The 27964-nt window shown below is 38.1% G+C and overlaps 1 protein-coding gene across 4 annotated transcripts in view; it reads left to right on the top strand.

The window, feature by feature from the left end:
• The window catches only part of MCTP2 (multiple C2 and transmembrane domain containing 2), a 232977-nt gene that overhangs the window by 128021 nt on the left and 76992 nt on the right, over nucleotides 1-27964 (top strand). For 3 of the 4 annotated variants that reach the window (XM_087428886.1, XM_087428887.1, XM_087428889.1), the window contains 5 exons: nucleotides 3584-3686; nucleotides 5064-5166; nucleotides 20373-20474; nucleotides 22853-22927; nucleotides 24774-24893. In XM_087428886.1, the coding sequence (XP_087285012.1) occupies nucleotides 3584-3686; nucleotides 5064-5166; nucleotides 20373-20474; nucleotides 22853-22927; nucleotides 24774-24893 (503 nt within the window). The remainder of the gene's footprint in view (nucleotides 1-3583; nucleotides 3687-5063; nucleotides 5167-20372; nucleotides 20475-22852; nucleotides 22928-24773; nucleotides 24894-27964) is intronic. The other variant, XM_087428888.1, reaches the window with a different exon arrangement.

The following is a 27964-nucleotide window of genomic DNA, read 5'->3' as shown; positions in this document are numbered from 1 at the left end:
TGACATTTGCTGAAAAGCAGAGATTATTATGAGAGTTCCTTGAAGGTAATGACTTGGTGGTCTGTGTACATCAGGGTCTGGTTCAGTGCCAGGAGCAGGGTTGGTACTTAATAAATATTTGTCAGATGAATGTGATGTGACCTCTAAAATACATTTATTACTTGTCATTCAACTTCTGTAACTGATATGAAGGTAAAATTATTTAAATGAGAACCCTCTACTTGACACTCAAGGAATATAAATGAATTTTAAAGTGGTGTTGAAAAATAGCAAAGACTATCGAGTGCAAGCTGCTGTAACACCACCATGAAACTAATCGCCAGTGGTGGAACTGTGTCAAGGTGACATGGCATCTGGATGTAGAAGAGGTCATCTAGATGTTTTACCTGTAAAAATAGGGGAGCAAAAAGAAACAGTGCTGACCCGAGCATATATATGTCAGTTGGCCTGGTGCTGTTTGCTCGGTACCATTGGGGAACATTTGGACATTTCATTTATTATGGGAGATCATTTTTATCACAAGTAAAAATATTCATTATTTAAATTTTATTGAAACTCCCCATATAATCTGCAACCTTTTAAGGGAAAGAAATCAATCCATAAAGCATACATAAATTACTCTGTAAATGTTTCAATATCTTTGTTTCTCCTTCCCCCCTCTGCCTGTTTATACTGTAAATATTAATAAATGCAGCATTTTAATGAGCTTTGACGGAATTATCTTCAGAGAGTTGGTGCAGTGTGTTCCTTGGAGACACACAACTGAAGTTCCCAGTTTCTGGAAGGAAGTCTGTTGCTCATTAGCTGGGACAGCTAAGAGTGTGCTGGCTCAAGAGAGAGGGGGCCACGGCTCGAGCCCACCTGTGTCTGCGCAGGCCCGCCGCATCTCTGCCCTGCTGTGGAGTAACCCCAGGGCTTTCATTAAGAGTGTCTGACGACTTCCCCGGAGCGAGTGCTGATGGGCTGTCATGTTGCTTTCTCTGGAGGAGCGGTGCTGGCACCTCCTAACAGTCTGACAACCGGTTAGGTAGCTGTTTCCGTGTGAGTCGAGGAATCGAGCGTCGTCTACCTGAGCATTAAGCCAAGAGCACATGTTCTCTCTCATGGTCACGGGTTTTGAAGAGGCAATGTATTCCTCCCCATCCAGCCCCTACCCCGTCCCCGGCAAAATGCGTTCCCAGAGTAAACCTGTCTTTAATAAGCAAGACTTTTGGCGGATGCAGAGGGGGTTTTGTGTTGGTTTGATTTTGGCTGCCCAGCATCTGGAACCCTTTCTAGGTTGGGAGGTTTCACATTGTATGTTTTGGAGAAGGGGTCACAGCCCACTGTCATTCATGGAAGCTGAAAAGCCAGTACAGACAGTCGCGGACTTACAATGGTTTGACTTTTGACTTTTCAACTTTACAATGGAGTGAAAGTGATACACATTCAGTAGACACCGTACTTCGAATTTCGAATTTTGATCTTTTCCCAGGCTAGCGATATGTGGTATGATCCTTTCTCGTGATGCTGGGCAGTGGCAGCGAGCCGCAGCTCCCAGTCAGCCACGCAATCATAAGGCTAAACAACCGATACACCTACAACCATTCTGTACCAGACAACCATTCTGTTTTTCACTATCAGTACAGTGTTCAATAAATTACATGAGATGTTCAACACATGTTGTAAAATAGGCTTTGTGTTATATGGCTTTGCCCAACTGTAGGCTAATGTAAGTGTTCTGAGCATGTTTACGGTAGGTGAGGCTAAGCTATGCTGTTCAGTAGGTTAAGTATGTTAAACGCGTTGTTGACTTAGATATTTTCAACTTATGATGGCTTTATCAGGCTATAACCCCGTTGTAAGTTGAGGAAGAGCTGTTCTCCCTTTCTGAGCCCTGGCATTAGGGCATGAGTGCTTGGCTAGGCAGGAGCAATCAGGTGCTTCTGCTGAGGCCTTTACATCGACATCAAGTGAAGCAACGAAGCAGGAGTGGAGAATTCACAGTAGAGGCAGCCACACTCAGGGTCCAGGGACGGGAGTGCCTGGGGGCCAGTTTTCCTGGGAAGCAGAGGGCACACCAGGCTTTCCTGGGGTGAGATATTCACTGAGATTCTTGTGCCTAACTATTCCTAACATGCTTTGGTTTCTAGTGATTTTCAAGCCTGATTTTCCAATCTTTGCAATGATTCTGAGAGCTGTTTGATATTATTTTTAAAAATTCCTTTTCTACTAAATTTAGGCAAGGACCATTTCCACTGTTTATAACTGACAACCCAACTCATTCATTTATGTCCATGGCTTGATCATTGTCTCTAGGCCACTGAGATAATAGCATTTACTTAAAAGCTTTGGCCAGGCACCCAAGTGTCCAGGCCACTAGTCAGTTGAATGGAATCTCCTGTTTAATACTGAAACATGCATCTGCTCTTCTTCTCTTCTTTCCTTGAAATATAATCCTGATGCAGGCTCCTGTATGTGTCAGCCTCTCTATTGATGTGCAGTACCTCAGAACTCCTGGTTATTAAGTGAATTAGATGTAAGTTCAGTGACCTGAATGGTAGGCCAGTAGGTCAAGAGGCGTGAGCACTCGTTGCATTAGGCCCTGGCCTGGGATTCCTTGGCCATTTGTTGGAGGAGCATCTGTCCTTATGCCCCCAATTAATTTAGTGTGTGCTGCTTTGTAAAGTGCCAATGTGCTGCAGAGGCAGGCGATGTGTTCATGTCGTATGGACATTATAGAACCATTTATTCTTTCCCTGACAGTTCCAATTCTAGATCCCTCTGCCAAACCCAACAATAGGGGAGAGAATTTTTGCATAGTGGTGTCTGTCCAGCTTTAGATTTTTGATTTTTTAACCTTTTTTTTTTCCATTTTTCTTTTGGAAGATGTGTGAGGTAGGGTGGAAAAGGAAGAGGTGAGATGGGAGAAGTTAAGAGTTAAGCTTCATTTTTTCTTTCTTTTCAGATAAAAACTTTGAACTTACTTTATAGAATTATACTTTTGCATGTTTATGAGCACCAAAAATGTAGCATATATGTTCTCATAAAGTGCTATATATATATAGGATCATACGCGTTAGTGGCCACTCACCCCAGAGCAGTGTTTTAACTCCGAAATAGCCATATTGACACTGGTCTCGCTTCTCTCACAGCCGTGTAGAGCCTGTAAGTTACCATCGGCTTCCAGTTACAGGAGCATGATTATCTATATTGACTCAAAGAGAGTTTAGGAAGGAAACAGACAAGCTTCTGTTTTAAAACAAAACCCAGAAGTGGACTCTCTCACATGCCAAATTGACACCTGCTCCTATGAAACCTGGTGGTCATTGGCTCTCAAAGCTGCATCTGGTATGGTCCCAATCTGTTAAGTGTGCTGAAATTTCAGCACTCGTAGGCCCTGTCCATCTCCCACATTCCCACATAGCACTTCCACAGGGCTTGCTGGAAGGAGAGGTTCACCTTAGCCCTTTCAGCAAGCACAATTTTATTGTTATAGAAGTGCCTGGCTTTTGTTTACTTTGCCTCTGTTGCTTTAGAGATACTTTTGTCTCTGACCAGGGAGATTCATTTGTCTCTGACCAATGTCTGTGTTCTCTTCCAGGAAAGAGTGATCCTTTTTGCTTGTTGGAGTTAGGCAATGACCGGCTTCAGACTCATACCATTTACAAAAACCTCAACCCCGAGTGGAACAAAGTTTTTACATTGTAAGTGCTTTAGCTTCTGGAATACCAAGGAGTGGCTTTAACTTAGAGACCAATTATCTCTGATATGTTTGGGGCAGGCTGTGGCCCTTGAGTGGAACTTTCTGTCCATTTTTATGTGCAAAGAGTGAATTTTATTGTTTTTTCCTTCTGAAAGCCTTTTATCCTTTCATTTTATAGAGTATGGTGTTAATAGTAGAAGAGACCATTCAGAACTGCAAGGGAGTGTTATAGGAGGCATTTGTAAAGTAAATCTTTTAGTGACTAAATTAATCTGTGAGTAGGTAGAAGCTTCCGTATATCCAGACTAGTTCATTCCTGGGTTAAAGAAAATTACAAATGGAGACCTGTCTTAAATTCAAGGAGCTGTATGTTACAAGATTATTTTAATGTCTGAAGGCGTGTATTCTGCCAGAGTCTTTTGGAAAATACAGATTATCTGTGATTTCTCAAAGACTACCAAAGGCTTTTTGTATTTGAGCCTATCTGAATGACCTCCCCACAGCGATGTCCTGCCCGCTCTTTCTAATTCAGGCATTTAGGAATCTGGATATATTTTCTAGTTTGTTTTAAATTCCGAAGCACCTGACCCTCAAGAGGAGGCATCTGTTGAATTTGGGTGAAATGGTGGCACATTGCCCTCACAATGCTGAAGAAATGCTCTGTCTGTGCTCATAACTGAAAGAATAAAGTTTGTTTTGAATGGAGTTGATGGTATAGTGGAAAGTTCTCAAGGATCTATGAGCAGTGGATTAACTCTGCTAAGCAAGTTTGCAAATTGCCATATGCAAGAGTCTCTTGACTGCCCAACACACTGCCAATGACCGTGGCTCCATTTTTCATTGTTGCTGATGTCTGGCTTCTGGTCAACATAAAAATGTTTCTCACTATGCATGGGATTTTTATTATTTTGTGTTTCAACCGTAGGAAATTTTCTGTGAATCTCAGGAAACAGTGATTTTGACCACTTTTTTTTAAAAAAGGGGAATTCTTCATTAATTTAAAGTAAAGAAAATCTTATTTTTGCTCTTCTTATTTGGAAGCTACTTGAAAATCACTGTCCTCTTACGCTCCTCATTCTGTCTCCCACTCTCTTTCTTCATCCTGTTTCTTGAAGAGTCCTACCCTTGAGTGCACATATACATGGAAAATGTCATAGTAAAAAAGTTGGCTTTTTTTCATGTGGATGTCTGAATCTTCTATGATGGAAGGTTTGGGAATACAGTCAGTTTGATTTAATTTTTGCAATTTAATTAAATGGTAGTTTTATGCTCTAAGGAGATACAGACTTAATTAGTGAAACCATGTTTTCAGATCTTTGTGGAACAGACTTCACTTGTGTGTTTTTGTATATAATGCGTGGTGTGTTTCTTGTTTCAGTCCTATTAAAGATATCCACGATGTTTTGGAAGTGACAGTGTTTGATGAAGATGGAGATAAACCCCCTGATTTTCTTGGAAAAGTTGCCATTCCCTTGCTGTCTGTAAGTTGCCTTTGTTAATAAACAATTTGTGAGTCATTTTACAGTTGACAAGTTTCTATAGTCTAGAGTTGCTTTATCTTTGTCAATCTGGGGGAAAAAATACTCCCAGCTATAGCAGGAGACAACTATTTTATTCCTATTCTTATCTAGTATTTTCAGACAAAAAGCAACATGATTTTCTCTGTGTCAGTTGAATATTGATTTAACCAACCAAAAGATTTTGACTCGTCTTGCAATTCACTCTCAATCTTTCCATCTTAAGATGGGAGTTGCTCTTTGGTTTCAAGGAATACACTTCTATAACTGATGTGAAACACATACATGTATCAGTTCTACTAAAGACTGTTTTTGCAAAAGTTCTATTTGTCTTTTTGTAGTCATGTTTGCTTTCAGTCTCAAAAAATGCTTTGTGGAAGAAAACAAAGAGCCTCTTTTGGAGAAAGAAGGCTGTTTCTGGTAGTCCAGTTAAAAGATAACATCCTAGAGTAAGCTAAGAGCTGAATGAAAAAATGCCCTATAAAATTCGGAGGAGAAAGCACCAAATAATACCTTTATATGGGTAAAGGAGGGAAGCTGGGCTCTGAATTCACCTATTAATCGGACATTAACGCTTGTACCAAATGTGTTCTAGAAGAGAGAATTTCAGTCTTTTATCCTACCATCAATACAATTTGTTGTAGAGTCATTATGGCTTTATCAGTCAATAAGGCTTTATTTATTTCTTCCCAAAGACTTATTTTTCCAAAGCTATTAGTGTGTTTTTGTGACTGGAGCAGACTGTAATTTAGCCATGAGATTAGACTAGCTCACATGATGTTTACAGAGGGGGAAACACTGCACCTCTCAGTATCTCTTCAGTGTTTGATCACTTGGTTAATTTCTCCCCAAGTTCTCATATCCCTGATGTTACTCGAAGAGAGTGCAGGAACAGCTGCTCCCTCGTAGAGCCAGTTCCTGCCAAAGGCTCTGAGCCATCAGCAGCAGGCCACGCTGACTCTCCAAGAGGAGATAGTAATTTGGGATTTCCCTCCTTTTTTTTATTACAACTTTGTCAGTTATTCCTGAAAGAATATATATTTCTGACATTTCTCTTCTTGTTTTTATAGATAAATCCTTAGTAGCATATCTTATTCCTTGCTGGGTGAACACTATTTGTGTCTTTTTTAACCTCCCTCTGTTTGGCATATAAAAGTTTTGGATATTTGGTCTTTCTGTAATACACCAAGTTGACCGACCCACTTTCTTCCCTCTGTCCCTGCCTCCCTTGTAATGTACGTTATCTGTGTGCTGTTGAGTTCGATCTAAGAAATTATCTCCAGCTAAATCAGGTTTAGGGCTTGTCAACCTGAGCACTGTTGACATTTTGGGATGGATCATTCTCTGTTGTGGGGCCTGTCTTGTGCATTACAGGATGTTTAGCAGCATCCCACTAGATGCCACTGGCACCCATCCACCCATCACTGTTGTGACAATCCGAGACTTCTGCAGACATTGCCAAATGTTCTGAGGGGCAAAACCACTCCAGTGGAGAACCACTGACCTAAATTAATACAGTTTTCAAACTATATCCTTCAAAATACAAAGTGGAATGATATGTGAAAGACTTCTTTTAAATGCAAGTAGCCCCCAACCCCCTTAACTTTTCTCAGGTCACTGATAAGCTGCCCCACAATCTATGCATTCATTTCTTTGATAAATGTTTATTAAGTGTCCGGGTTGTGCCAGGCCTTGTTTTAGGTGATAATGCTCTGACAGTGACTGCAGTGAAGCTCCAACTTATATTTTGGTTGCAGGAGGTAATAAACAAACAACAAAAAAGAAGCAATAGACAGTATCTCAGGTGGTGAAAGGTGCTGTGTAGAAAGTAAGGGGAAGGGGGCTTTAAGAATATGTGTGTGTGGAAGGGGTACAGTTTCCCATGAGCTGGCCAGGGAGGGCCTCACTGAAAAGGGGCATTTGAGTGAGAACTTAAGGAGATGAGGGAGAAAGCCATGTGGATATCTGGAGAAACTCTTCCAGGCAGGAAATCTTCGAGTTCCAAGGCTCTAAGGCAAGAGCTTGACTGTCAAATTCCAGAAATAGCAGGGCAGACGGTGTGGATGGGACGGAGTGAGCCTGGTGGAGAAGAGCAGATGTGGAACAAGAAAGGACACAGGGGTGGGGTGGCTGGGAGAGGACTGATGAAACTTTTAAAGACTTTGGCTCTTTCTTAGTGGTGATGGGAAACCACAGGGAGGTTTCAAGCCAGGAAGTGCTTGGTTTGGTTTACACTCTTTGTTTCTAATGTAAAAGGGCTGTGGCACATCCAGACATAACCCCAGATCTGAAAGGTTTCTACTGTGTAAAGGCAGCATGGCCTGAGACACATTATTACACCATGCAAATGGTATAGGGACTGTAGGGGCCCAGGAATGTTTTGCTGAATAAGATGCTTCAGCAGCTGTTTTTTGGTGTGGCTGTTTCAATTCAGATCCATCTCCACTTCTTTGACTAATAAAGTGGGAAGGTGATCAGGTCTTACAGGGGATCTGTGTGGCTCTTCCTCTCATTCGGTGGTCCACTTGCAACATGCGTTCTCCAAATGAATTGATTCCCTATCTAGAGTGTAAATATGATAGAAAAAAAAAAAAAAAGCCATAACCCTCAGTATCTATAACAAGCAAATTTTAAGTTGTTCATTATTTCATTAATCATTTTATTTTCCAAATAATTCTAACTTGTGATTTAGAGGGTATGTTTTAAAATTTATTTGTTTAGATCTAGGTTTTTTCCTTATTTAATATCTGTTGAGTAATGCTTAGCTAGCAAGCCCTGTGCTGTGCACTTATCATACGTTAAATCATTAATTCTCTGACAACCTAAAGAGGCATGCTTTCAGTATTATGACCATTTACAAATGAGGAAACTGAGGCACAGAAAAGATGCTGTAGCTGGTAAGTAATAGAGGCTAGATTTGAATTAGGCATACTCATGTGAGAGCCTGAGCTCCTAAGAGGATGTTATACTGCCATAGTGAGTGCCTATTAAGTAAATATCATGCCCAAAGCAATAACCAAGATCTGTTTTGTGCAACCACTGGGCTCAGTGCAAAAGTGTGGGTGGGCAGGTGGGACTCAGAGTCGAAGACGTGCATATCCTGGGTGATGCCTGTGGAATGAACACATAAGACCTGAAATATTGAGGAACAAGAAAATGTGAGGTGGGAGGGATCAATTAACTTTAGGAAGACTTTAGGAAATGGAAAGTCTGAGCTGGCCAGGAAGGAGTAGGGTGTTGATAGTGGCTGGTGGGTGAGGGGAAGAATGAAGACCATTCCAAGCAGAAGGTAAAGCTTGAACACAGAAGCAGAAGTCATGCTCTGGAAACAGAGAGGCCTTGATTCCTAGGGCTCAGGGTGAACGGGGAGGCTGGAGAGGGAGACTGAGTGCAGCTTATGAAGGGCTGAGGGAGGTTGGGGTTGATTCTTTTAACAGGGAGTATGGACGGCCTGGGGATGGAGATCTCAGAGCAGTTGACTAGGAAGAAAGTTTTGACTCCAGTGTGAAGCAAATTAGAGAGGAAGAAGACTCTTCCTGGAGGAATTGGTTGAAACTCCAGAAATAAGCATCAAAGAGAAAACTCTTAGATTTTGTGTTCTGTGCTTCTGAGAGGAAGGATCTATTTCTCTGCTTTTTTAATAGGAGAGAGAATCATAAAAATGGATTCGTTGGTACTTCGCTATTATCTCTATAGGATCTGGAACAGTATTCGATGATACCTTATATTATATTTAAAAACAAAAATTGTATTTCTTGGAGAAGCATGTGAATAATTTTTGTGAGAGTACATTTTCTTTAATCAAGTCATAAACTAAAACTTGATTTACACCTTCCGAGAAAATGCAAACTACATTTTAAAATGTCTAAGTATAAAGTATCGAACGTACTTCAACTTCTAATCTCTCTCAAAATGGTAATGTACTAAGTGCATTTCACTCTGTTAAATAAAGAGCCTGTTCTGAATTCACTATATCTTTTAATCAGGATGAATGTGCTGGCTGACTATTGGCTCGTTTAAAATCCATATTCTAAAACCAGCATATCTATTAATGGTGGTGAATTGTTCAAAGCATATACGTTCAAAGATATACATCAGAATTGAAGGAATCCAGGCCAACGAGTCATCCTTCTGTATATCTCATTTCTGGTCAACGTTTAAAAAAATAGTTATTTCAAAAAATGATTATATAGCTATACAAAGCTTTTTACTCATGAGTAAAAACAATAGAAAATTGTGATTCGAATGCATTATAATCTGAAGACTTCTAATATTTGCTCATTTCCACATTACTCCAAAAATCTTCTAATCAATAACATAGTAAATATGCATTGGAAAGCAATAAGCATATTTTAGAGTTTTAAAACATTCCAGCATAGACACTATCACCTAATAATTATCTGATTCAATAGATTTATTTAACATTTCTCTCCTCAATTAAGTGATCCTAATTTTCTCCTGAAAATCAGTCTGGTTTCTTCTCATCTGGGTCATTCCTTTTATTCAGACATATGTTCACACTCTCAGAATTATCTAATGGACCAATTTCGGAAGACTTTGAAAATCAGCTTTCTGTAAAATAGGAAAAGCATATATTTATTGTTATATCCAAGAAGAAATCGTTTACAGTTTGATGAGGTCCTACATTTTGAGACAAATTGGAGTCCTCTTGCGCGAGCCATGCCAACACGTGCAAGTGGGTCTGTAAGCAGAGGCACAGGCCTTTACGTAGCCTCAGCATTCTCTGTGAATCCATGTGCACAATAACTAGCTGCACCAATAACAGCTTCACTTAATTAGTTTTATGGGACAAATTTTCTATAATTGCTTGTACCAAATAAATGTCCAGGCAAATCTTCATTTGCATTTCCAATTAAGTATTTGCCCAAGTTTCACTTATGATGAGCTTTGCACGTTGTAATGGGCACACGTACACAATCCTATTTTTTTAGGTTAATGCTGAAATTTTGTCCATTAAATAATATTTATAGTTTACATTAATATCTATGGTTGTATAACCCCATAAAAATTTTAGCAGGACTAAAATGGTGGTTTTTGAAAACATTCAGCTCTCCTCCCCGCCCAATCCTGATCCAATACATTCATTGAAATAAATAAAGGATGACAAAGTAAGGCATCTTTTTCTGTCGGCCCTGGAAACTAGGAAAGGGTGCCTTTATCATGCTGGAATTATCGTGAACCACATGTAGTGTGGAAGGTGGATGATTGGTTAGGACACACAGGCTAAGGGAGAAAGAAGCACTAGTGGGATTCCTGTAGTGACCTGTAACAAGAAGATGGCAAGCATAAATCCGAGCATATCATGCATGATGCTAAATGTTGAATGGGTTCAACTCTTCTGTTAAATGGAAAAACCTTACAAGGAGTCAGAGAGTAAAGTCTAACTGCTGCTTCTTTGAGACACCTCAATACGGAAATGGATGAGCAAAAGTATAATACACAAATGTAAATAAATGGAAGTCAGAAACAGAGGAGGTTTTTTTTGTGGGTTAAAAAACAATTATCAGTCAAGTTATAATAGACTTGAACCTTTATGTGAATAATTTCCTGTAGAAATGTAAATATATATATAATATCTGAAATATAAGAAAAAGTTAGAATCACAAAATCATAATATAATCTATCCAGCTTTAAAAATATCAAAAACAAAAAATAAGGTTGTGAAGTGATGTTTCTTGAAGGCCCGAATGTTGCAAGTCCACGTCGCGGGCAGTGGACGCTAACAGTGACAGTCAGTGCACACCATCTACAGCTGCTACATTTCTGGGGATGAGACCCTGGAATTTCCTTTTCTTAGCAGGGTCTCAGATGAATTTTAGGCATGCTAAAGTGGAGGTTCTCAAACTTCAGAGATTAAGCAATAAATTTGGTGTACTGTATGTGTGTGTATGCACCCACATAAACATATAAAATATTCTGTTCAAATACCCATTTAACATGTTTAAGTATTGATCACATTGTGGGTCCAAAATGCCTCAGTAGATTTCACAAAGGCAGAAACTGTACTGTGGTCACAATGCTAAGCAAATAGAAATTAATAACAAAAATGAAAAAGTATCAAAACACTTGGTGGAAAAAAAAATCTCTAGTAGCTAATGTAGATACCAAAAGTGCAATTTTAGACTTCTTAGAAATTAACAATGAAACACTATGTAAAAACTATGGATACGGGCCAGAAGTATTATTCAGAGGAAATTCTTACCTTGAATGATTTTATAATTAAAGAACAAAGGTTGAAAATCAATTAAGCTTCTCATCAAAATGAACTAAAATAAATAAAATAAAACTAAGGAAATTAGAAAGGAATTGATGAAGATAAAAAAAAGAGCGATAGTGTAGAAAATATATGAAGAATGTATTTGATAAATCCAAGTTTTAGTTTCCACAAAAACCAATGAAACAGGCAAGCCATTTACAAGGCTAATAAAAAAAAGAAAAACATATGCTATTAAGAGTGAGGATCAACAAGAAATATAGGGATCGCTATGAAGAGGACAACTAAATTTTACTGAGGAGTATGAGAGAAAACTTGAATAAATATAGGGACAGCCCTTGGGAGAACCTGAGTATTGTAAAGGTGTAAAATCTCCCTAAGTTAACTATAAATATAATACATCTCCCCATTTGGAGAAATTAATGTGTAAAAATAGCAAGGAAAATTATCTTAAAAAATATAGAGGAACTTGAATATCAGGTATTGAATACACTGTTTAGTGAAAATAATTAATTATGGGCTGGCCCCGTGGCTTAGTGGTTAAGTGTGCGCGCTCCGCTACTGGCGGCCCGGGTTCGGATCCCAGGCGCGCACTGACGCACCGCTTCTCCGGCCATGCTGAGGCCGCGTCCCACATACAGCAACTAGAAGGATGTGCAACTATGACATACAACTATCTACTGGGGCTTTGGGGAAAAAAAAAGGAGGAGGATTGGCAATAAATGTTAGCTCAGAGCCAGTCTTCCTCAGCAAAAAGAGGAGGATTAGCACAGATGTTAGCTCAGGGCTGATCTTCCTCAAAAAAAAATAAAATAAAATTAATTAATTAATTATGAAAATATCAGAAAAAGTTATCAACTCATTCCACCCTTTTCTCCCTGCCTCCTGCCTACCTGCAAGTAAGAAAATAACAGATTCAAATCATGTAATGAACAAGTTTTTTGAAACCTAAAGGCACAGACAGTTCTTACATTATTGAAATTTATTAAGAACATACAGAAAGTGGAAAATTTATGAATTTATTTCCTGAGACTAGCATAATTCTAATATCAAAAACACAGATTTAATAAAAACAAAATTATATACCTTTCATGGAATACCAGTAAGACTCAACATATTAGGAAGTCTAATTGTATAATTTATATCATTGAGATATTAAAGGAGACAAAAAACTTGACAATCTCAATAGATGTGGAAGGGGCACTTGGTAAAATTTAACATAGATTCTTGATGATGAAAAAATAGTCTAATAAGTTAGTAATTGATGAACACTGCCTTACCATGATGAACAATATCCGTGAGAAGTATCACCAGCATCAGACATTTCCTGGAACACCAAAGATATTCCTTCTATTTCCTCATCTTTAAAATAAAGATAACAATAGTTTCTACTGCTAGGATTGTTCCAAGAATTTAATAAGTTTATGTGCTTATGAATTAACTGTTAAAAATTAAGTCTTTAATGTCAGATCCAGTGAATGCAAAAATATAAGAAAAAATAAGTTATATTTTAATGAAGGGAACATATTATTTGCAGGTACTGTCTGATAACATCAGATATTATCTATAAAGAAAATTAGTAGATGACATATTGGAATAAAAAAAGGTCAGTAAAGTATAAACAAGATCAAAATTAAGAAAAAAAAAAAAATCAATGGCCATACCCAATAGGAAAACATTTAAACAACCTAAAAATAGCATCAAAGAGTATAACAGCAGGAAACAAAAACGATTATAATGCTTAAAACCTGCGTGAGGAAGTTTGAGAACTGCACTGAAGGACATGAACAAAGACTAAATACTTGGAGATCATTTAATATATAATAGACTTGAAACATGAAGTCACTGAGGAAAGGGTGAACTAAGTGATCGCTATGTAAGTGATGCTGGGAAAATGGGCTGCTTTTCCATCAGGGGAAAATGTGTCAGTGTGTTACACCAAACACAACAGCTATTTCAAGTTGGATTAACGGTCAAGCACTTGAAACAAACTCCATAATTAAAACTAGTAAAATAACAGGGAAATCCTATATAAGCAAACTGAAAAACGGGAACGATAAAGGAAAGAAACCTTAAGATGTCAATATGGCGAAAACAAAAATCGCCATCGTGAATTAAAAGACAAAGCATAGACTGGTGAAAAATACTTGCAGCATAAAAACGAATGGGTAATATCACTAACTTAAAAGGTTGTTTCTTTTTAATCAATAAGGAAAAGACAAGTCAACCTAGCAGGAAAGTTAATTCAAAGAGGTAGAAATCTGAGTAGCTAATAAGCATGTGACTGGCTCATGCTTTATTCAACCATGATTGTGGCTGTTAAAAGAGTGCAGAAGAGGGAGCCAGACCACCTGCGTTGGCACCGGTCTTCTCCCCTAACAGGCTGTGTGATTTTTGACAAGTTCCTTAACCTCTCTGTCTCCATTTTCTCCTTGATGAAATGAAGATAATTCTCATAATACCTTCATTGGTGGTCTGTGGTGAGGACTGAGATGGTTTGGTAAATGTGAAGTGATTACAGTAGCACACAGTAAGCTCTTATAGTGTAAGCCACCATCTTCACCACCCTTGTTTTAGTAACTTTTAAGTGATCAAATTAGTTTAAGCAATCAGATTAACAAATATAGTAAAGATTTTTCATCGGCAGTGATAATTAGGTATAGAAAAAAGGACTCTTAAATGCTGTTGGAGGAAGCATGACTTGCTATAAGCTTTGTAGAAGGTGCCTTGATAAAATGGATTAAAATTTAATATACACATATCTTTGAATATTTATATTCTGGGTGGCTCTTCTAGAGAGGAAACTGGGACTTGGAGATATGCAGTAATTACCCATGGTCACACAGATGCTAAATGCCAGAAATGGGAATTGAAACCAAGTCTGTCTGGCTTCACAGCCCTACCATGGCCCACTGTTGTTAAACATATGAAAGATAATGTTCATTCTCATCAGTTATCAAAAAGCACATATTACAACAACTTGAAGCCATTTTATTCCTATGAAATTTATGTTTATTAAATAAAAATGCCTACGGTTGGCAAAGTTGCAAGGAAATGGACAGGCTTGTTCACTGAGGCTAGGAGTATAAACTAAGACAGCATTTAGGAGGGAAAATTGGCAATACTTGCCAAAACCATAAATCTAGGCATATCCTATGACTCAGCAATTCCACCTTTAGGAATTTATTTCTCAGAATGTATCATGGATGCACAAAGACATCTGTGTATAAAATCATCACAATTGTTAAAAATTGGAAACAATCTTAGTGAGTTACAATGGAGGACTGGTAAAGTTAATTATAGAATATTCGTAAACAACCGTTCGAAATTATGTAGAAGAATCTATTATTACATTAGGGAATGTTTCCCATACTTTTATTTTTTTAATTTAAAAAGACAAGTGATTAAAAAGTATATAAATTAAAATAAAACTAAAAATAGATGTTATTTAACAAGCAATTTCTATGTACTTGTCACTGTTCTTACTGCTTTTTGTTATTTCACAACAACCTCTGAGATATGTATCATTTTGTATTAACATTTTACAGATTAGGAGACTGAAGAACAGAGAAGTTATGTAACATATCCGGAGTTATCCAGCACTTCTGGGGCAAAGCCAGATTTTAAAATCAGTTTATCTGCCTCTAGAGTCTCAAATTTTATCCAATACACTATGATCCTATTTTTATAAGATAAATAAATACAAATGTACATTAAAAACTAAAAATGTGTTTATTTGTTGAAGAATATAATGTTGTAAAAATTGTATTTTTTCTTTTTTTTAAACCATTTTTGTAAATTTTACACAATTCTTACAATTAATATATGTTACTTTTGAAGATAGATTATATTTTAGGGAGAGGACTTGATAAGAAATGCTGGATACACCAAGGTTTTCTGCCATTTCTGAAGTTCAGAGGTGGGTTTTGGATTCGGACAGTGAATGGGATGGATTGCCTGGGAAGGGAGAAGAGGTGAGGTTTAAGTGGAGAGGGTCTGGGGTAATGAACTCAGTGCTGCCTCTACTGGCTGGTGGTTGACTGTATCAGGGCAAACAATGACTTTATGGGCATTTTAATCTCTCGTGCTGTTTGTAACTCATGCCATGGGAAACAGGCCTAATTCCAAGTGGCAACATGAATGTGAATCACTACCAAGTAAAGTATGTTTATTTTCCTCTTGCCCAGCCAGGTGTCTGTCCTCATCATAATTTATTGGAGAGTCACTTTGTGTGTGCATCAGCTAATACCAACTGGTGTATTGTGGTGTTGTCACACTGTTTTCCCTTCTGTGTAGAATGAAAAGCATCTGATAGAGTAATACTTATTTACACCCAAATATTCTCCATTTTCTTATGTGAAGGTCAAACAATGAGGGAATCAATATGACTCTGTAGCTTGGATTTTGATCTTAAATGTGTATGTTTCCTCCCTAGACCAACTGATGGTTTTATTCCTTCCTATTGATTCTGATTAACTTTGCTATTGAATCAGTTAGTAACTTGTTACATCGAAGAATTTTATAGTGAAGTGTAATAATGATAATTCTTTAAAAAGAGTTCCAGATGAGAAAAATATTTTTTTCTCTGTTCTTGCATACCAACCTCTGTTATATGCTGATTATAAAATAGTTTAGTTTTCTGATATAATAAATATAATATTTCTTTGACTCATCAATTAATTTTATAGCCCAACTTTTAAGAAATTCTTTATAGGGCCAGCCCCAGTGGCCTAGGGGTTAAGTCCAGCACGTTCCACTTTGGCAGCCAGGTTCATTCCCCGGCGTGGACCTATGCCACTCATCTGTCAGTGGCCATGCTGTGGTGGTGGCTCACATACAAAAAGAGGAAGATTGGCAATGGATGTTAGCTGCAGGTGGATATTCCTGAGCAAAAAAAAAGTTCTTCATATTTATTATGCTTAAAGCTTATTTAGGCTGATTTAAAATTCTATTATATAGAAAAAAACTAAATAGTTTAAACATGATTTAAGGTCAGATTAAAATTCAAATCAGACTATCTTCTCTGTAATTTGTCCTCTAGCTCCAAGATCCTGAATCGCTACTCAAAAACAGACTTCCTGTTCTTTTTCATTCTCTGGCTACTTTAACCAGGAATTAACTCTTAGCCTGCTCTTGGTAAAAGCTTTCTGATATATCCTATTGTTTCTGAAAATAATGTAAGGGGACACATTTCCCTGATTGTTTAAGTTGTATTCCTAATTAGGTTAAATGTGTATTACCGTCCTGCAGAGATGCCGTCCCCAAATTATTGGTTAATATCTGCACTCTTCACCTATGAAAAGGCCAGTATGTATGCAAAGATACATGATAAGTCAATTTGAAGAGTTTTCTTGTAACACTAAATTTAAAGACATTATTATTATTATTTTTAAATTATTTTATTAAGGTTATATTGCCTTATAACAGTGTAAATTTAAGGTGTACATCACTATATGTCAGTTTCTCTGTAGACTACATCGTGTTCACCACCAATAGTCCAGTTTTTGTCCTTCACCATACATATTTGCCCCTTTACCTCTTTCACCCTCCCCCACCCTCTTCCCCTCTGGTAACCACCAACCTGTTCTCCTTATCTATGTGTTTATTTATCTTCCACATATGAGTGAAATCATATAGTATTTGTCTTTCTCGGTCTGATTTTTGTGTGTGTGTGTGTGAGGAAGATTAGCCCTGAGCTAACATCTGTTGCCAATCCTCCTCTTTTTGCCGAGGAAGATTGGCCCTGGGCTAATATCCGTGCCCGTCTTCCTCTACTTTATATGGGATGCCATCACAGCATGGCTCGATAAGCGGTGCATCTGTCTGTGCCCAGGATCTGAACCCATGAACCCTGGGCCGCCGAAGCAGAGCATGTAAAGTTAACTGCTACGCCACCGGGCCAGCCCATTTGATTTATTTTGCTTAGCGTAATACCCTCAAGGTCCATCCATGTTGTCACAAATGGCACAATTTTGTCCTTTTTTATGGCCGAGTAGTATTGCATTGTATATATATACCACATCTTTATCCATTCATCAGTTGATGGGCATTTGGGTTGCTTCCCTGAAAAACATTATCTATTATTTTATCCCATGACCCTTATATTTGGGTGAAATGGAATCCTTGCAGATGTCAGCCTAAGAAGACTCTCCAAATGAACTTAGAGACCTCCTTTTGTCATAAATTGAAAAGTATATCATTCTTTTTTGCCCTGACTGACAGAGATCTCAAAATTAAACTTGGGTGTTAATTGGAGTGACTATCTCATACCTAGAGACGAAAGCATATATAGATTCTCTGCTCTGAATTTTCTTTTGGCTCTGCTTTAATTGTCCTATTTAATAGAGGTTTTAAAATTATAAACTGCTAGAAATAATTTTCAGAGTTCTAAGTATAAATAATAAACATAGTTCTCGACAGCAAAAATATATGTTTAGTTATCATTTCCTATTATATAAATGCTCTCATATAGGAGTTTAGCAAGTTGGGATGTTACAGAACTTTTTATCCTATATTCTTGTGTTGGGAAGTTCAATTATATAAAGACCATGATAAAGGAAAATATTGAAAAAATAGTCTCTTTGGTTACTATTTCAGTTTAATTATGACACTAAGTATTTTTAATCCAAACATGTCCCAAATATAAAGAAATGTAAAGTAGAATACTTCCTTTTTCCCTTACTCTTTACCTTTTCCCAAAAGATATTCCTTATAGCAGACAGACTGAAAAAGAGGAATTAACCAAATATTCATCAATAGGAGAATTAATAAATTGTGGTTTATTCATATTTTGAATATTATATAGCAGTTTAAAAAAATGAGGCAAATCTATATACTAATACAAATTATCAAATCATATTGATAGACACAAAATGAAGTTGCAAAATACATATACTTTGACACTTAGGCAAAAAATTTAAAATACGTTTTTCAAGGACATATTTATGAATATAAATGCTCAATAAAAATTTAGGAAGGATACATGCCAAATTTATATCTAGTTTCCATCCAGGGTAAGGAATTGTGATATTTATGGCAGTTCAAAGGGACTTTAGTTTTCTTATGGAATTTTTCAAACTTTTTACAAATTTTTAAACTTGTAATTTATACATTTTAAGATAATATTATATTAAAGTGCCAAACATGAATAGGCTTAGTTATACCTCTACCTTTTCAAAACTACTACAGTGTCCGTAGGGTGATTCTGTCTTTTGCTGACACAACGCTAGGACATTGAGAAAGAGGAAACGATGATTTACCAAATCAAAAAAAAAAAAAAAATTCTTTTATTATAAAATATTTCTTTTTATACTGATACCTCTTGTTCTTCTGCTGACCTTCCCTAACCCTTAAGAAATCATGGAAATTTTAAGATAACAGCACAAAGACTGTGGGTTGAAGCAAATCTAAATTGGACCAAAGTCAGCTTGGCAAATTGTCATGCTGTTTTTGTATTTATTTCTTTCAACTTTAACACTCACAATTTATTAAGTGAGACTGTGGATAAAAGAGGAAGCTCAGAATCCTGTTTGGACACCGTTTAGGAAGGAAACCAGGTCTTTATGGGGCACCCCCTTCCTCTTAGCCACTGGCCAGGAAAACCATCTTTCTGTTTAAAACCTATTCAATCTGAGAGAGGTGGGGTGACTTTGGGAAGGAAGGTGACCTCTCCCTTGTAAAGTGGAATGGCTCTGTTTCCCCTCGTGACTTATTCAACTCATTTCCACCACTGTTTATAAGAACACTTGTGCTGAATGCTTGTAGTGACAGCAATAGTCATTTAAAATATGACTCAAATTTCATGGCCTCAAATTTCCTATGTTATTTCAAATCTTGGATCATTACAATCCCAAAAGGAGCTTTTGGTCAGCTCAAGTTTTGCTGATGCCCATTAGGAGTTAACAGCCATGCTTCTTATAAGCCAGAAGTTTAATCAATACATATACTGTGTATACTAAAGGCATTGCTGCTATCAAATCTGAAAAGAATATGCCTTAATGGGAGTCAGTTGTTTCCGAATGACACGGGAGATGTTTTTCTTAGATGCCTTACTTGCTGGGGTCCACAGGTAGATTAGTGTATGGAAGTGGCGGGAGATGCTGGCTGAGAGAGGATGTCAGAGCAACGTGTGCATTTTGAAGGTTTGTCAGCCCTTTGTGCTTTTTGAATGTTTTTGCATTTTGACCTCAAGTTTAGCTACACTGATTTATTTAATTTGCATTGCTCTGTGGCTGTGAAACACTGGTCATTTTATTAAAATTGGTTCCTTTATTCATTTCTTGAAATATTTTAATAACGTGTTTATTTTAGAATAATTTTAGATTTATAGAAAAGTTGCAAAGCTAATACAGAGTTCCCATATAGCCTTCACCTAGTTTCCCGTAATGTTACAACTTAGATTGCCATGATACATTCATCAAAACTGACAAACTGGCATTGTACATTACTGTTAACTAAACTCTGGTCTTAATTTGGATTTCACCAGTTTTTCCATTAATGTCCTTTTTCTGTTCCAGGATCCAACCCAAGGTACAACATTGCATTTAGTCATCTTATCTCCTTAGTCTTCTGATTTATGACAGTTTCCAAGTCTTTCCTTTTTCTCATGACCTTGGCAGTCTTGAGGAGTACTGGCCAGGAATTTTGTAGGATATTCATCATTTTTTAATAAATAAAAATGTATAAACTCTGAGATTTTTGAGGGAAAGCCCCTATAGACTTAGTAATAATTTGTACCACTAATTTTCCATTAATACACCAGTTTCAGCCTGGTTGTTACTTTATCTTCTTATCAGTTACAACAGCACTCTAGAATTAAAAGTTGATTTATGATGGATTTAATATTTGCTTCATCTCTGTGTACATGCTCCGCTTTGCCAGTTCATCCAGTTTAAACCCCACAGAAAGTTTGTATTTTGTCTATTGTTTGTGACAGATTCGAGATGGACAACCAAATTGTTATGTATTGAAGAATAAAGATTTAGAACAAGCTTTTAAAGGAGTTATTTACTTGGAGATGGACCTCATATATAATCCGGTAAGTCTGTCTAGGCCATACCTCCCAGCTTCTCTACACCTAGAGGAAAAGGTGACCAGCCTGGAGAGGCTCAAATCAACGTAAAATGTTTCAGAATTCTTGCAGCTAGAGAGAAAGAGAACTGTGTTTTAAAACAGCCATAAAATCAGTGCTGGACACTCCGGTTTTCAACGGCTATTAATCCTGTTGGGCCAGTAGAATTGATGGTGTGTAATTCTCAATAAATCTAAATGTCAAGGAGAAAAATAAAAGAGAAAATTAGTTTTTTAGCTTTATTCCCAATAATCTTCTTCCCAGGCAATAGTTGGCTGTTGGACAGAGAGATTTTCAAGCCTCTGTCATATTATTTAATTATTATAGTTGATGTCTTGCCATCCAACACTATCAAGACAAGTAGTTACTCAACTGGAAACTACAGTTAAAGGAGAAATTTTTTTTAAGTGTATCTTAAATCTTTAGTTTAATGTAAAATGTGTAAATATACATTTGTTTGCCCATCTTTAGGTATGGGCCTGAAATTTTTTTCTTAGCATGGATTTATTATTTTTAGTTCTACAACATATTCCTTGCATAAATATACCTATGAGATCTATGGTAATTTCTAGTTTCAGTTTCTTTGAAGTAGAGATGTACTTTAAAGATACTGGAAGAACAGTCAATATAGAATTCTTACAGATTGTTTTTCCATATAATCATTACCTCAATAACAGTATCTTTTTAGTGACCTACCTTTATCAAGGATTTCTAGAGCAACATAAATTTCAGCTCTTTTGGTCAGTGCTTATATTTCAATGATTTGTATAATAATTAATTAAAATATAGAATTACAATCGTGTGTAAACTGTCATAGACAGATTTGGGAATTAGCACAATTGATTCTTGCTGGGCATACGATTTGACTCTTGTGAGCAGAGATTCCTAGGCATGCAGGAAAGTGGCCTGTTTAGCTGTGAGCATTCATATGCCATGGTGTGAGCAGTAGATTCTAGAAGGGGTAGGGAGAGCACAGTTTAATCCAGGGAGTGGTATGAATGAATGTAGAGTAATGGAGCTTCGCAGTAATTCTAAGAATGGCTGCCATGTTTTAGCCACCTACAATGTGCCAGGCTCTGACATTATTTCGTTTAATCCTCACAATAAACCTGGTAAATAGGTATCATTAATGCCATTTTGTGATGAGCAAATGGAATTAAACAGGAGAGCTGATTTGCTAATAAATGAATGAGTCAGGAAAGAGATCCAGATCTTTCTGACTCTGCAATTATTCCTGTGCTACACTGCTTCTTGTTTAGTGTCTTTAAGAAACTATTCATAGGGCCGGCCCGTGGCTTAGTGGTTAAGTGCGCGCGCTCCACTGCTGGCGGCCCGGGTTCGATCCCGGGCGCGCACCGATGCACTGCTTCTCCGGCCATGCTGAGGCCGCGTCCCACATACACAGAAACTAGAGGGATGTGCAGCTATGACATACAACTATGTACTGGGGCTTTGGGGGAAAAAAATAAATAAATAAAATTATTAAAAAAAAAAAAGAAACTATTCATAAAATCAGTGGCAGCGGAATTTTCTGTTTTATTCCCAGTAATGCTAGAACTCTGGCACAGTCCCCAGTATGGAGAGCTGTTGTTATTCCTCTTCTTCCCTATTTCTTTCCCTTTCTCTTCAAGGAAATCATATGTGCATGTTGCACCACAGATCACCCTTTATCTCCTATTTTCTATTGGCAAGCACTTTTTATATAGACTCTGCACACAGGTAAAACCTGAGTTATCGGGGGGGAGTCTTAAATAGAAAATATGTTAGTTAAGTGATTTTGCAGTCGTCCACGATGTGGAGGAGAAGGACTTGAATTCTATTCTTTGAGGTTTTCCTTAGTGTGGTGATTTGGACAAACCTCTAAATCCCTCGGAGCCTCAGTTTATTCCCTATAAAATGGGGCTAACATGACTCATCTACTTATGTTTCCGGATCATTGAGAGGAAATGAAATTCTCTGTGGAAGATGTTTTTGTAAGCTGGAACCTGATTTTCACATGCAAGGTATTTTTGGTGAAAGTTGTCCAAAACCTTGATGTGAGACTCTGAATTGAGAACTTCATCAACCCAGTCTCTACAGTGGTTTAAAATACCTCCATTGATTTGCAAAGTGGACACAGCTCTCTGGCATCTCTGGATCCAGTGTGACCCCCCGAGTGACTCTCATGAAATGAGATCCCCAGAAACACATACAGGGCCCAGGGGTATCCACCATTTCCCTGCTCCCTGCCAAAGGCCTTAGGGTCAGAAGGTATTGGTTTCCATGTTCTTCCAGTCACCAAGAAGAAAAAGGGAAGAATGAAGTCCATATAAATGCTACTCTCTTTAACAATGATGTCTTTCTAGATCAAAGCAAGTATTAGGACCTTTACTCCTAGAGAAAAGCGCTTTGTTGAAGATAGCCGCAAGCTGTCCAAAAAGGTAGGTCTGTACAGTAAACTGGCTTGTTGGTACACTCAGCACCCAGCACCCCAAGTACTTATTTATCATTACTTGTTTGTATCTCTCCCTCTCTCTCTTCCCTGCCTATCTCTTCACTCCTTTCTGCTTGTCTCCCCTTCTTTCCCAAAACAAGGACTTCAGTCAGCTCAATAAGAAGGGAAAGACTTACAACATATCTATTGGATGAAGCAGAGGTGTCAGCGCTTTGTTAATCTCCTGAGTCATTCTATAAACAAACGTTCCTAGCGTCAAACCTGCGTAAACGTTCTCCTGAATTTACGTGTCCTGCCTACCTTGCTTTAATCACAGCCATTTTAGTCTCAGCCCTTCTAAGTTCCAAGGGCATATTCTGCCATGGGGTCCATAAGGGAATTAACCCAGTGGATCTTTAGAGACTTTTAGCTTTGGATTCACCCGCAGCTGCTCCTGTCACTTTTGTATTGTCTAAATTGGGGATGTGTTGGCATTTTACCTCGTGTTGAATTCCCTCTCTCTCCCTCTACCTGTTGCCCTTAATTCCTCTCTCATCAGTTCAACAAAAAGTGAAGATCAGGGCGCAGTAGGGGAAGTTTCACATTTTTTTTAACATGACCTTTACCGTTCTTTTCAGAGTCCCTCCCTATCCTCTTAGACACCGTCCAGGATCTCACTCTGTAGCTATTGTCCCTCTTCAGTTGTGTAACAAAGAACAAAGTGTCCCTTTTTAAAGTGTTTATTACTTCCACCACTTCCTGTGTGGGGAGCAGCTGTGCATTACATAAAGCGGTTAAATATAAAGGCAGCTCCTCATCCTTTTGTTTCCCATGAACTTCTGGGCGCACTTGGGAAAGGCCTTAAACGTCTTCTGAAGGGAGCATCCCAAATGTTTAGTTTCTGTCTGCCATAACATTGAGTGTAATATTTATTTTGTGTAATCTGAGTAAATGTCTTATTTTTTTATTATTATTATTGACTTTTGCTCTGTTTACTTGAAAGTTAAAACCTGAGTTGAAGTAGGTGGGGTCGCTGCTTTTCAAACACAGTGAAATGAATCTGCCTACAACTGGGAGAAAAGACATTTCCTTTGCCCAACACACCTCCAGGAGGGTGGGGTGGGCTCCGACAGCACCAGGGCATTTGGGGCTGAGATCTGGGAGTATGTCAGGATCCTCCCCATGTGCCTCTCACCACTGAGTGTCCCCAAATTTTCATAAAGTTGAAACTTGTACTTATGATGCAAATACTTAAAAGCACTTACTGTGTGGCAGGCACTTTTCTAAGCCCTTAATTCTCGCCACAATCTGCAAGGTAAGTACTAATATCAACCCCATTGTATAAGAGAGAGATTAAGAAACCAATCCATGGTGGTGGGAGAACCGGATTCCTTTTCTAGGACTATACTTACAGACTTTTTCTCCAGGACTAGATGAGCTAAAACACTTGCATATTTCTACTATAAATCTATTCATCTCCTTCCACACTAAACAACACAGACACTCATTCCCATTCTCTCTGTCTCTCTCTCAAACATACTCACACACACACACAAATTCACACACACGAAATGCTTGGGTACTGTAGCTTTAACCAGCTTAGTTTTGTGCTGAACCTTATTGAAACAGGCTATCCTCCATCAAAAGAGCTATAAAATGCATTGGATTTTCTTTTCCTCTATGGATGATCGTATTTTAAAAAGAATTTCAGAAGAAGTATTAGGATTTTTCTTTTCTATTATTATTTTAATTGGCAGCTATACAAAATATAATTTAAATGACCACGTTGCCTGATCTAGAGCATATTTGGAGTACTTAAATCTAGTTCACTGTTTTCCATTTTTTTCAATCAGATCTTATCAAGAGATGTAGACCGTGTGAAAAGAATCACCATGGCAATATGGAATACAATACAGTTCCTTAAAAGCTGCTTCCAGTGGGAATCCACACTGAGAAGTGCAATAGCATTTGTGGTAAGCTTCCTTTTTTACGTCCAAATTATTTGCTTCTGAGTCCCGAATCCAAATGCAGATGGGTTTATTTTACTGACGTAGAACAGAATGCTAACACATTCAACATAGCTGAAGTTTACACCTGTAAGGAAACTTTAAAACATAAATGTATACATTCATCTTTCTAAAATATACTACAGCATAGGTGATTATGTAGGAGATGTCTTTTTAAGACCATACGTAAGTCAGATTTACCCTTAAATTGCCTAAATCTTACTCATATACTATCTCTTGGTAAGTTTAAGAGAGCCAATAGTATATATGCGGTGGTTATTATAGCCGTGTTTGTATAATCCCTACGTTGTGTATATGTCTCTCTTTCTATACTAGTAAATACCAGGGTTTTTTGAAAAATCACAGGACTAAATTGCTCTAATTTATGTTTTAAGTAAATCATTCACAAACTTTGATATAAAAAAACATGTATTCATATCAAACCACTTGAGACATAACTGATCACTACACATTATACTCAACACTGCAGAGGAGACCCGCCAATGTATGTGAAATGCACTCTTACTTCTCTCTGATAACATTGGCCCATCCTTATGAGTGTAATAACATCACGTAATCTCAGAGCTGCAAGAGATCTTACCATCACCTAAGTCAACCACTGAGAGTCCAAGAATCTTGTAAGGAGATGAAAGTTGGCACAGCGCCCTCACTTTACATCTCTGTGCATTCTCCTTCATTGGTAAAGGGACTTGTCCTTGGTCAGACTGGTAGTGTCAGACATGGGAGGAGAAACCAAGTCTCTCAACTGCCAATCTTGTACATTTTGTGTTATGCCATTAATTTCTGTACGTGAATGGTCTGAGTCATGATCGTCAGTAAGTCATGATCCTGGTTCTTCTGTCTCCTGTTTTCTGTTGTCAGTGCTCTCTCCTACCTCACAGCCTCATTAAAAAAAAAAAAAAAAATTAGCTCAAGGTGTCAGTGGGTGCAAAGTCACTCCTACCTTTATTATGCAAGCAAGTATATCAGCTCCATAAGAGGCTTTTTCTTTGCCAGGGGAGAACATTTTATTTGGTCTAGTTAATTTTAGTTTTTCATTGCTTCAGGATGTAGAGGACCTGTGAAGGCTGCAGCCTTGATCTGTAATATATTTTTTCTTTGGTCTGAAGTTGCCAAAACAATTGGCCTTAACCAAGACATGAAGGAGGATTTCATTAATCCATATCTGTTTTTGTCTTGGCATTTATTCATCCACTCCCCTTTCTCATGTTCTCCTCAGCTTGGGGGCTTCATGTGTTGACTTCCTCTTCAGTCTCCCCACCTCCACTTCCCACCTGAATTCTCTTTAAAAACTTTCCATGAAATGTTCTATGATTCTGGGCAGAAGAAGAAAGTCAACACGATTGGTGGCTTCTTCCAGTCAGCACCCCAGCCAGCCCCTTCAAGGAGGAGAGGATTTCCTTTTTCTTGAGCTTAGTTTCTGGCACTGTGATTTTTAGAAAAACAGAGATCTGTTGCACTGGATTATGTAGGGGAATGACAGAAATGATTAATGGGCCGCCGGCTTGATCTGAAGAAAGATTAGAACAAATGAATAGAAATAAGTTGTCTAATAGAGGGGACTTCTAAACGGGAAGGAAGCCTTGGCAGTGGGGTCACATCTGCACTGCCTGTGCCCTGAGTATGTCCTCTCTGTGGGGGCCACACCGCAGAGCCCTCTGTCAGACTGGCGGACGCAGGCTGCCATATCGTCCTTTCAAATCTCTAAGGCCCACAGAATGGAAGATAAATGTGATGCTCTTACTGCTGGTTCGCTGAAGTGTGATTTTGCAAGGATACGTGGGTTTATGAGACTGTGGAAGCCCCACTGTGTGTTTGTTGGGGGACATTTTCCTTTGGACATCTTTGAAAAAAGGCAGAGTCAATTAGGAAGGATACATGCATAAACTCTCTCTCTGGGTTTTCCTGAAGGTTCTGGAATAAAGAGTGCTCACTTAAACACATTAAGTTTTCAGTTTTAATTTGAGACTCTATGTGTGAAATTTTATCTCACATTCACTTTGATCAGCCATGGTGGATCTCAGAGATACTGCAGATACAGAGAGGTGGGTGTCTCCCCTCCCTAAGCTGATGAAGTATAATTTTATTAGAGAATATTTTTGTTACTCTATCATGAAGTTCATTCTAAAGCTATTTCTGCTCTTAAAGCAAGAACATATAAAGAAAATGCAGTTTTAGGATAAAATAAAAAATATATTTGTCTCCCTTATTTTGTTTAAATAAGATTATAGGTAGCCAAGCCTTCATTTTTTTTGAACACATTTTGTTTTCATGGATGTTGCCTACAGACTTACATTAGCTGCTTGTAGAGTACTGATAGGGGATCCACACCTGGAGGCTGCCCTTGGCTGTAGTGCTGTGCCCCTGACTCTCTGAGACTCCATTGAGGGTTGTCTTTCTGCAAAGTGTTGGATCCTCAGGTTCCCTGGGCCAGAGAGAGAGAGGAAGGGAGGCTGTGACGCTGAAGCCTGGCTCCTTCTCTTCCTTGCTCCACTATCGAGAGTGCTGTATTTCTCACTGGTGAGGTGTTCTCCTGTGATCTGCTGAGGACAGAATGCTGCTCCTGGTCCTTATTCATCAGTGTTAGGATTTGTTCATGCTTCATCCGCTTAACTTGCCATGATGGGGGCAGGACAGTTTCGTGGTGGCCTGAAGCAAGGTCTTAAGTCAAGGATTTATTAAACAATGGGACTACATTTGAAGGCCTTTCTATTTTAGAAATTAGTGTAAGTGATATTTGAGAGTTCACTGCCTGGGTGTGAAAAGAACCATTTTGGCTGAACCAGTCCCCAGTGGGGCTTTTCCTTCCCCTAGAGGTACAGAAAGTGACACTAGCACACAAGCTAAGGGCAGAACTATAGGAACTTTTTTCTCACTTCTGTTTTGTCAGATAATATAAAATAGCCTGTTAACATCATGTTAATATCTCTATTTTCAGATGATACAAAGCATGAACGTTATAGGATCATGTTTAGTGTATTCTGGCTGTTAATTTTAAGACTTTATGAAAGCAAACC

Source organism: Ceratotherium simum, chromosome 3 (assembly GCF_057802395.1).
Source record: "Ceratotherium simum simum isolate JZ-2026a chromosome 3, ASM5780239v1, whole genome shotgun sequence".
NCBI classification, from domain to species: Eukaryota; Metazoa; Chordata; class Mammalia; order Perissodactyla; family Rhinocerotidae; genus Ceratotherium; species Ceratotherium simum.
Note: the sequence above shows the minus strand (reverse complement) of the source record. Positions and strands in the feature narration are given on the sequence as shown.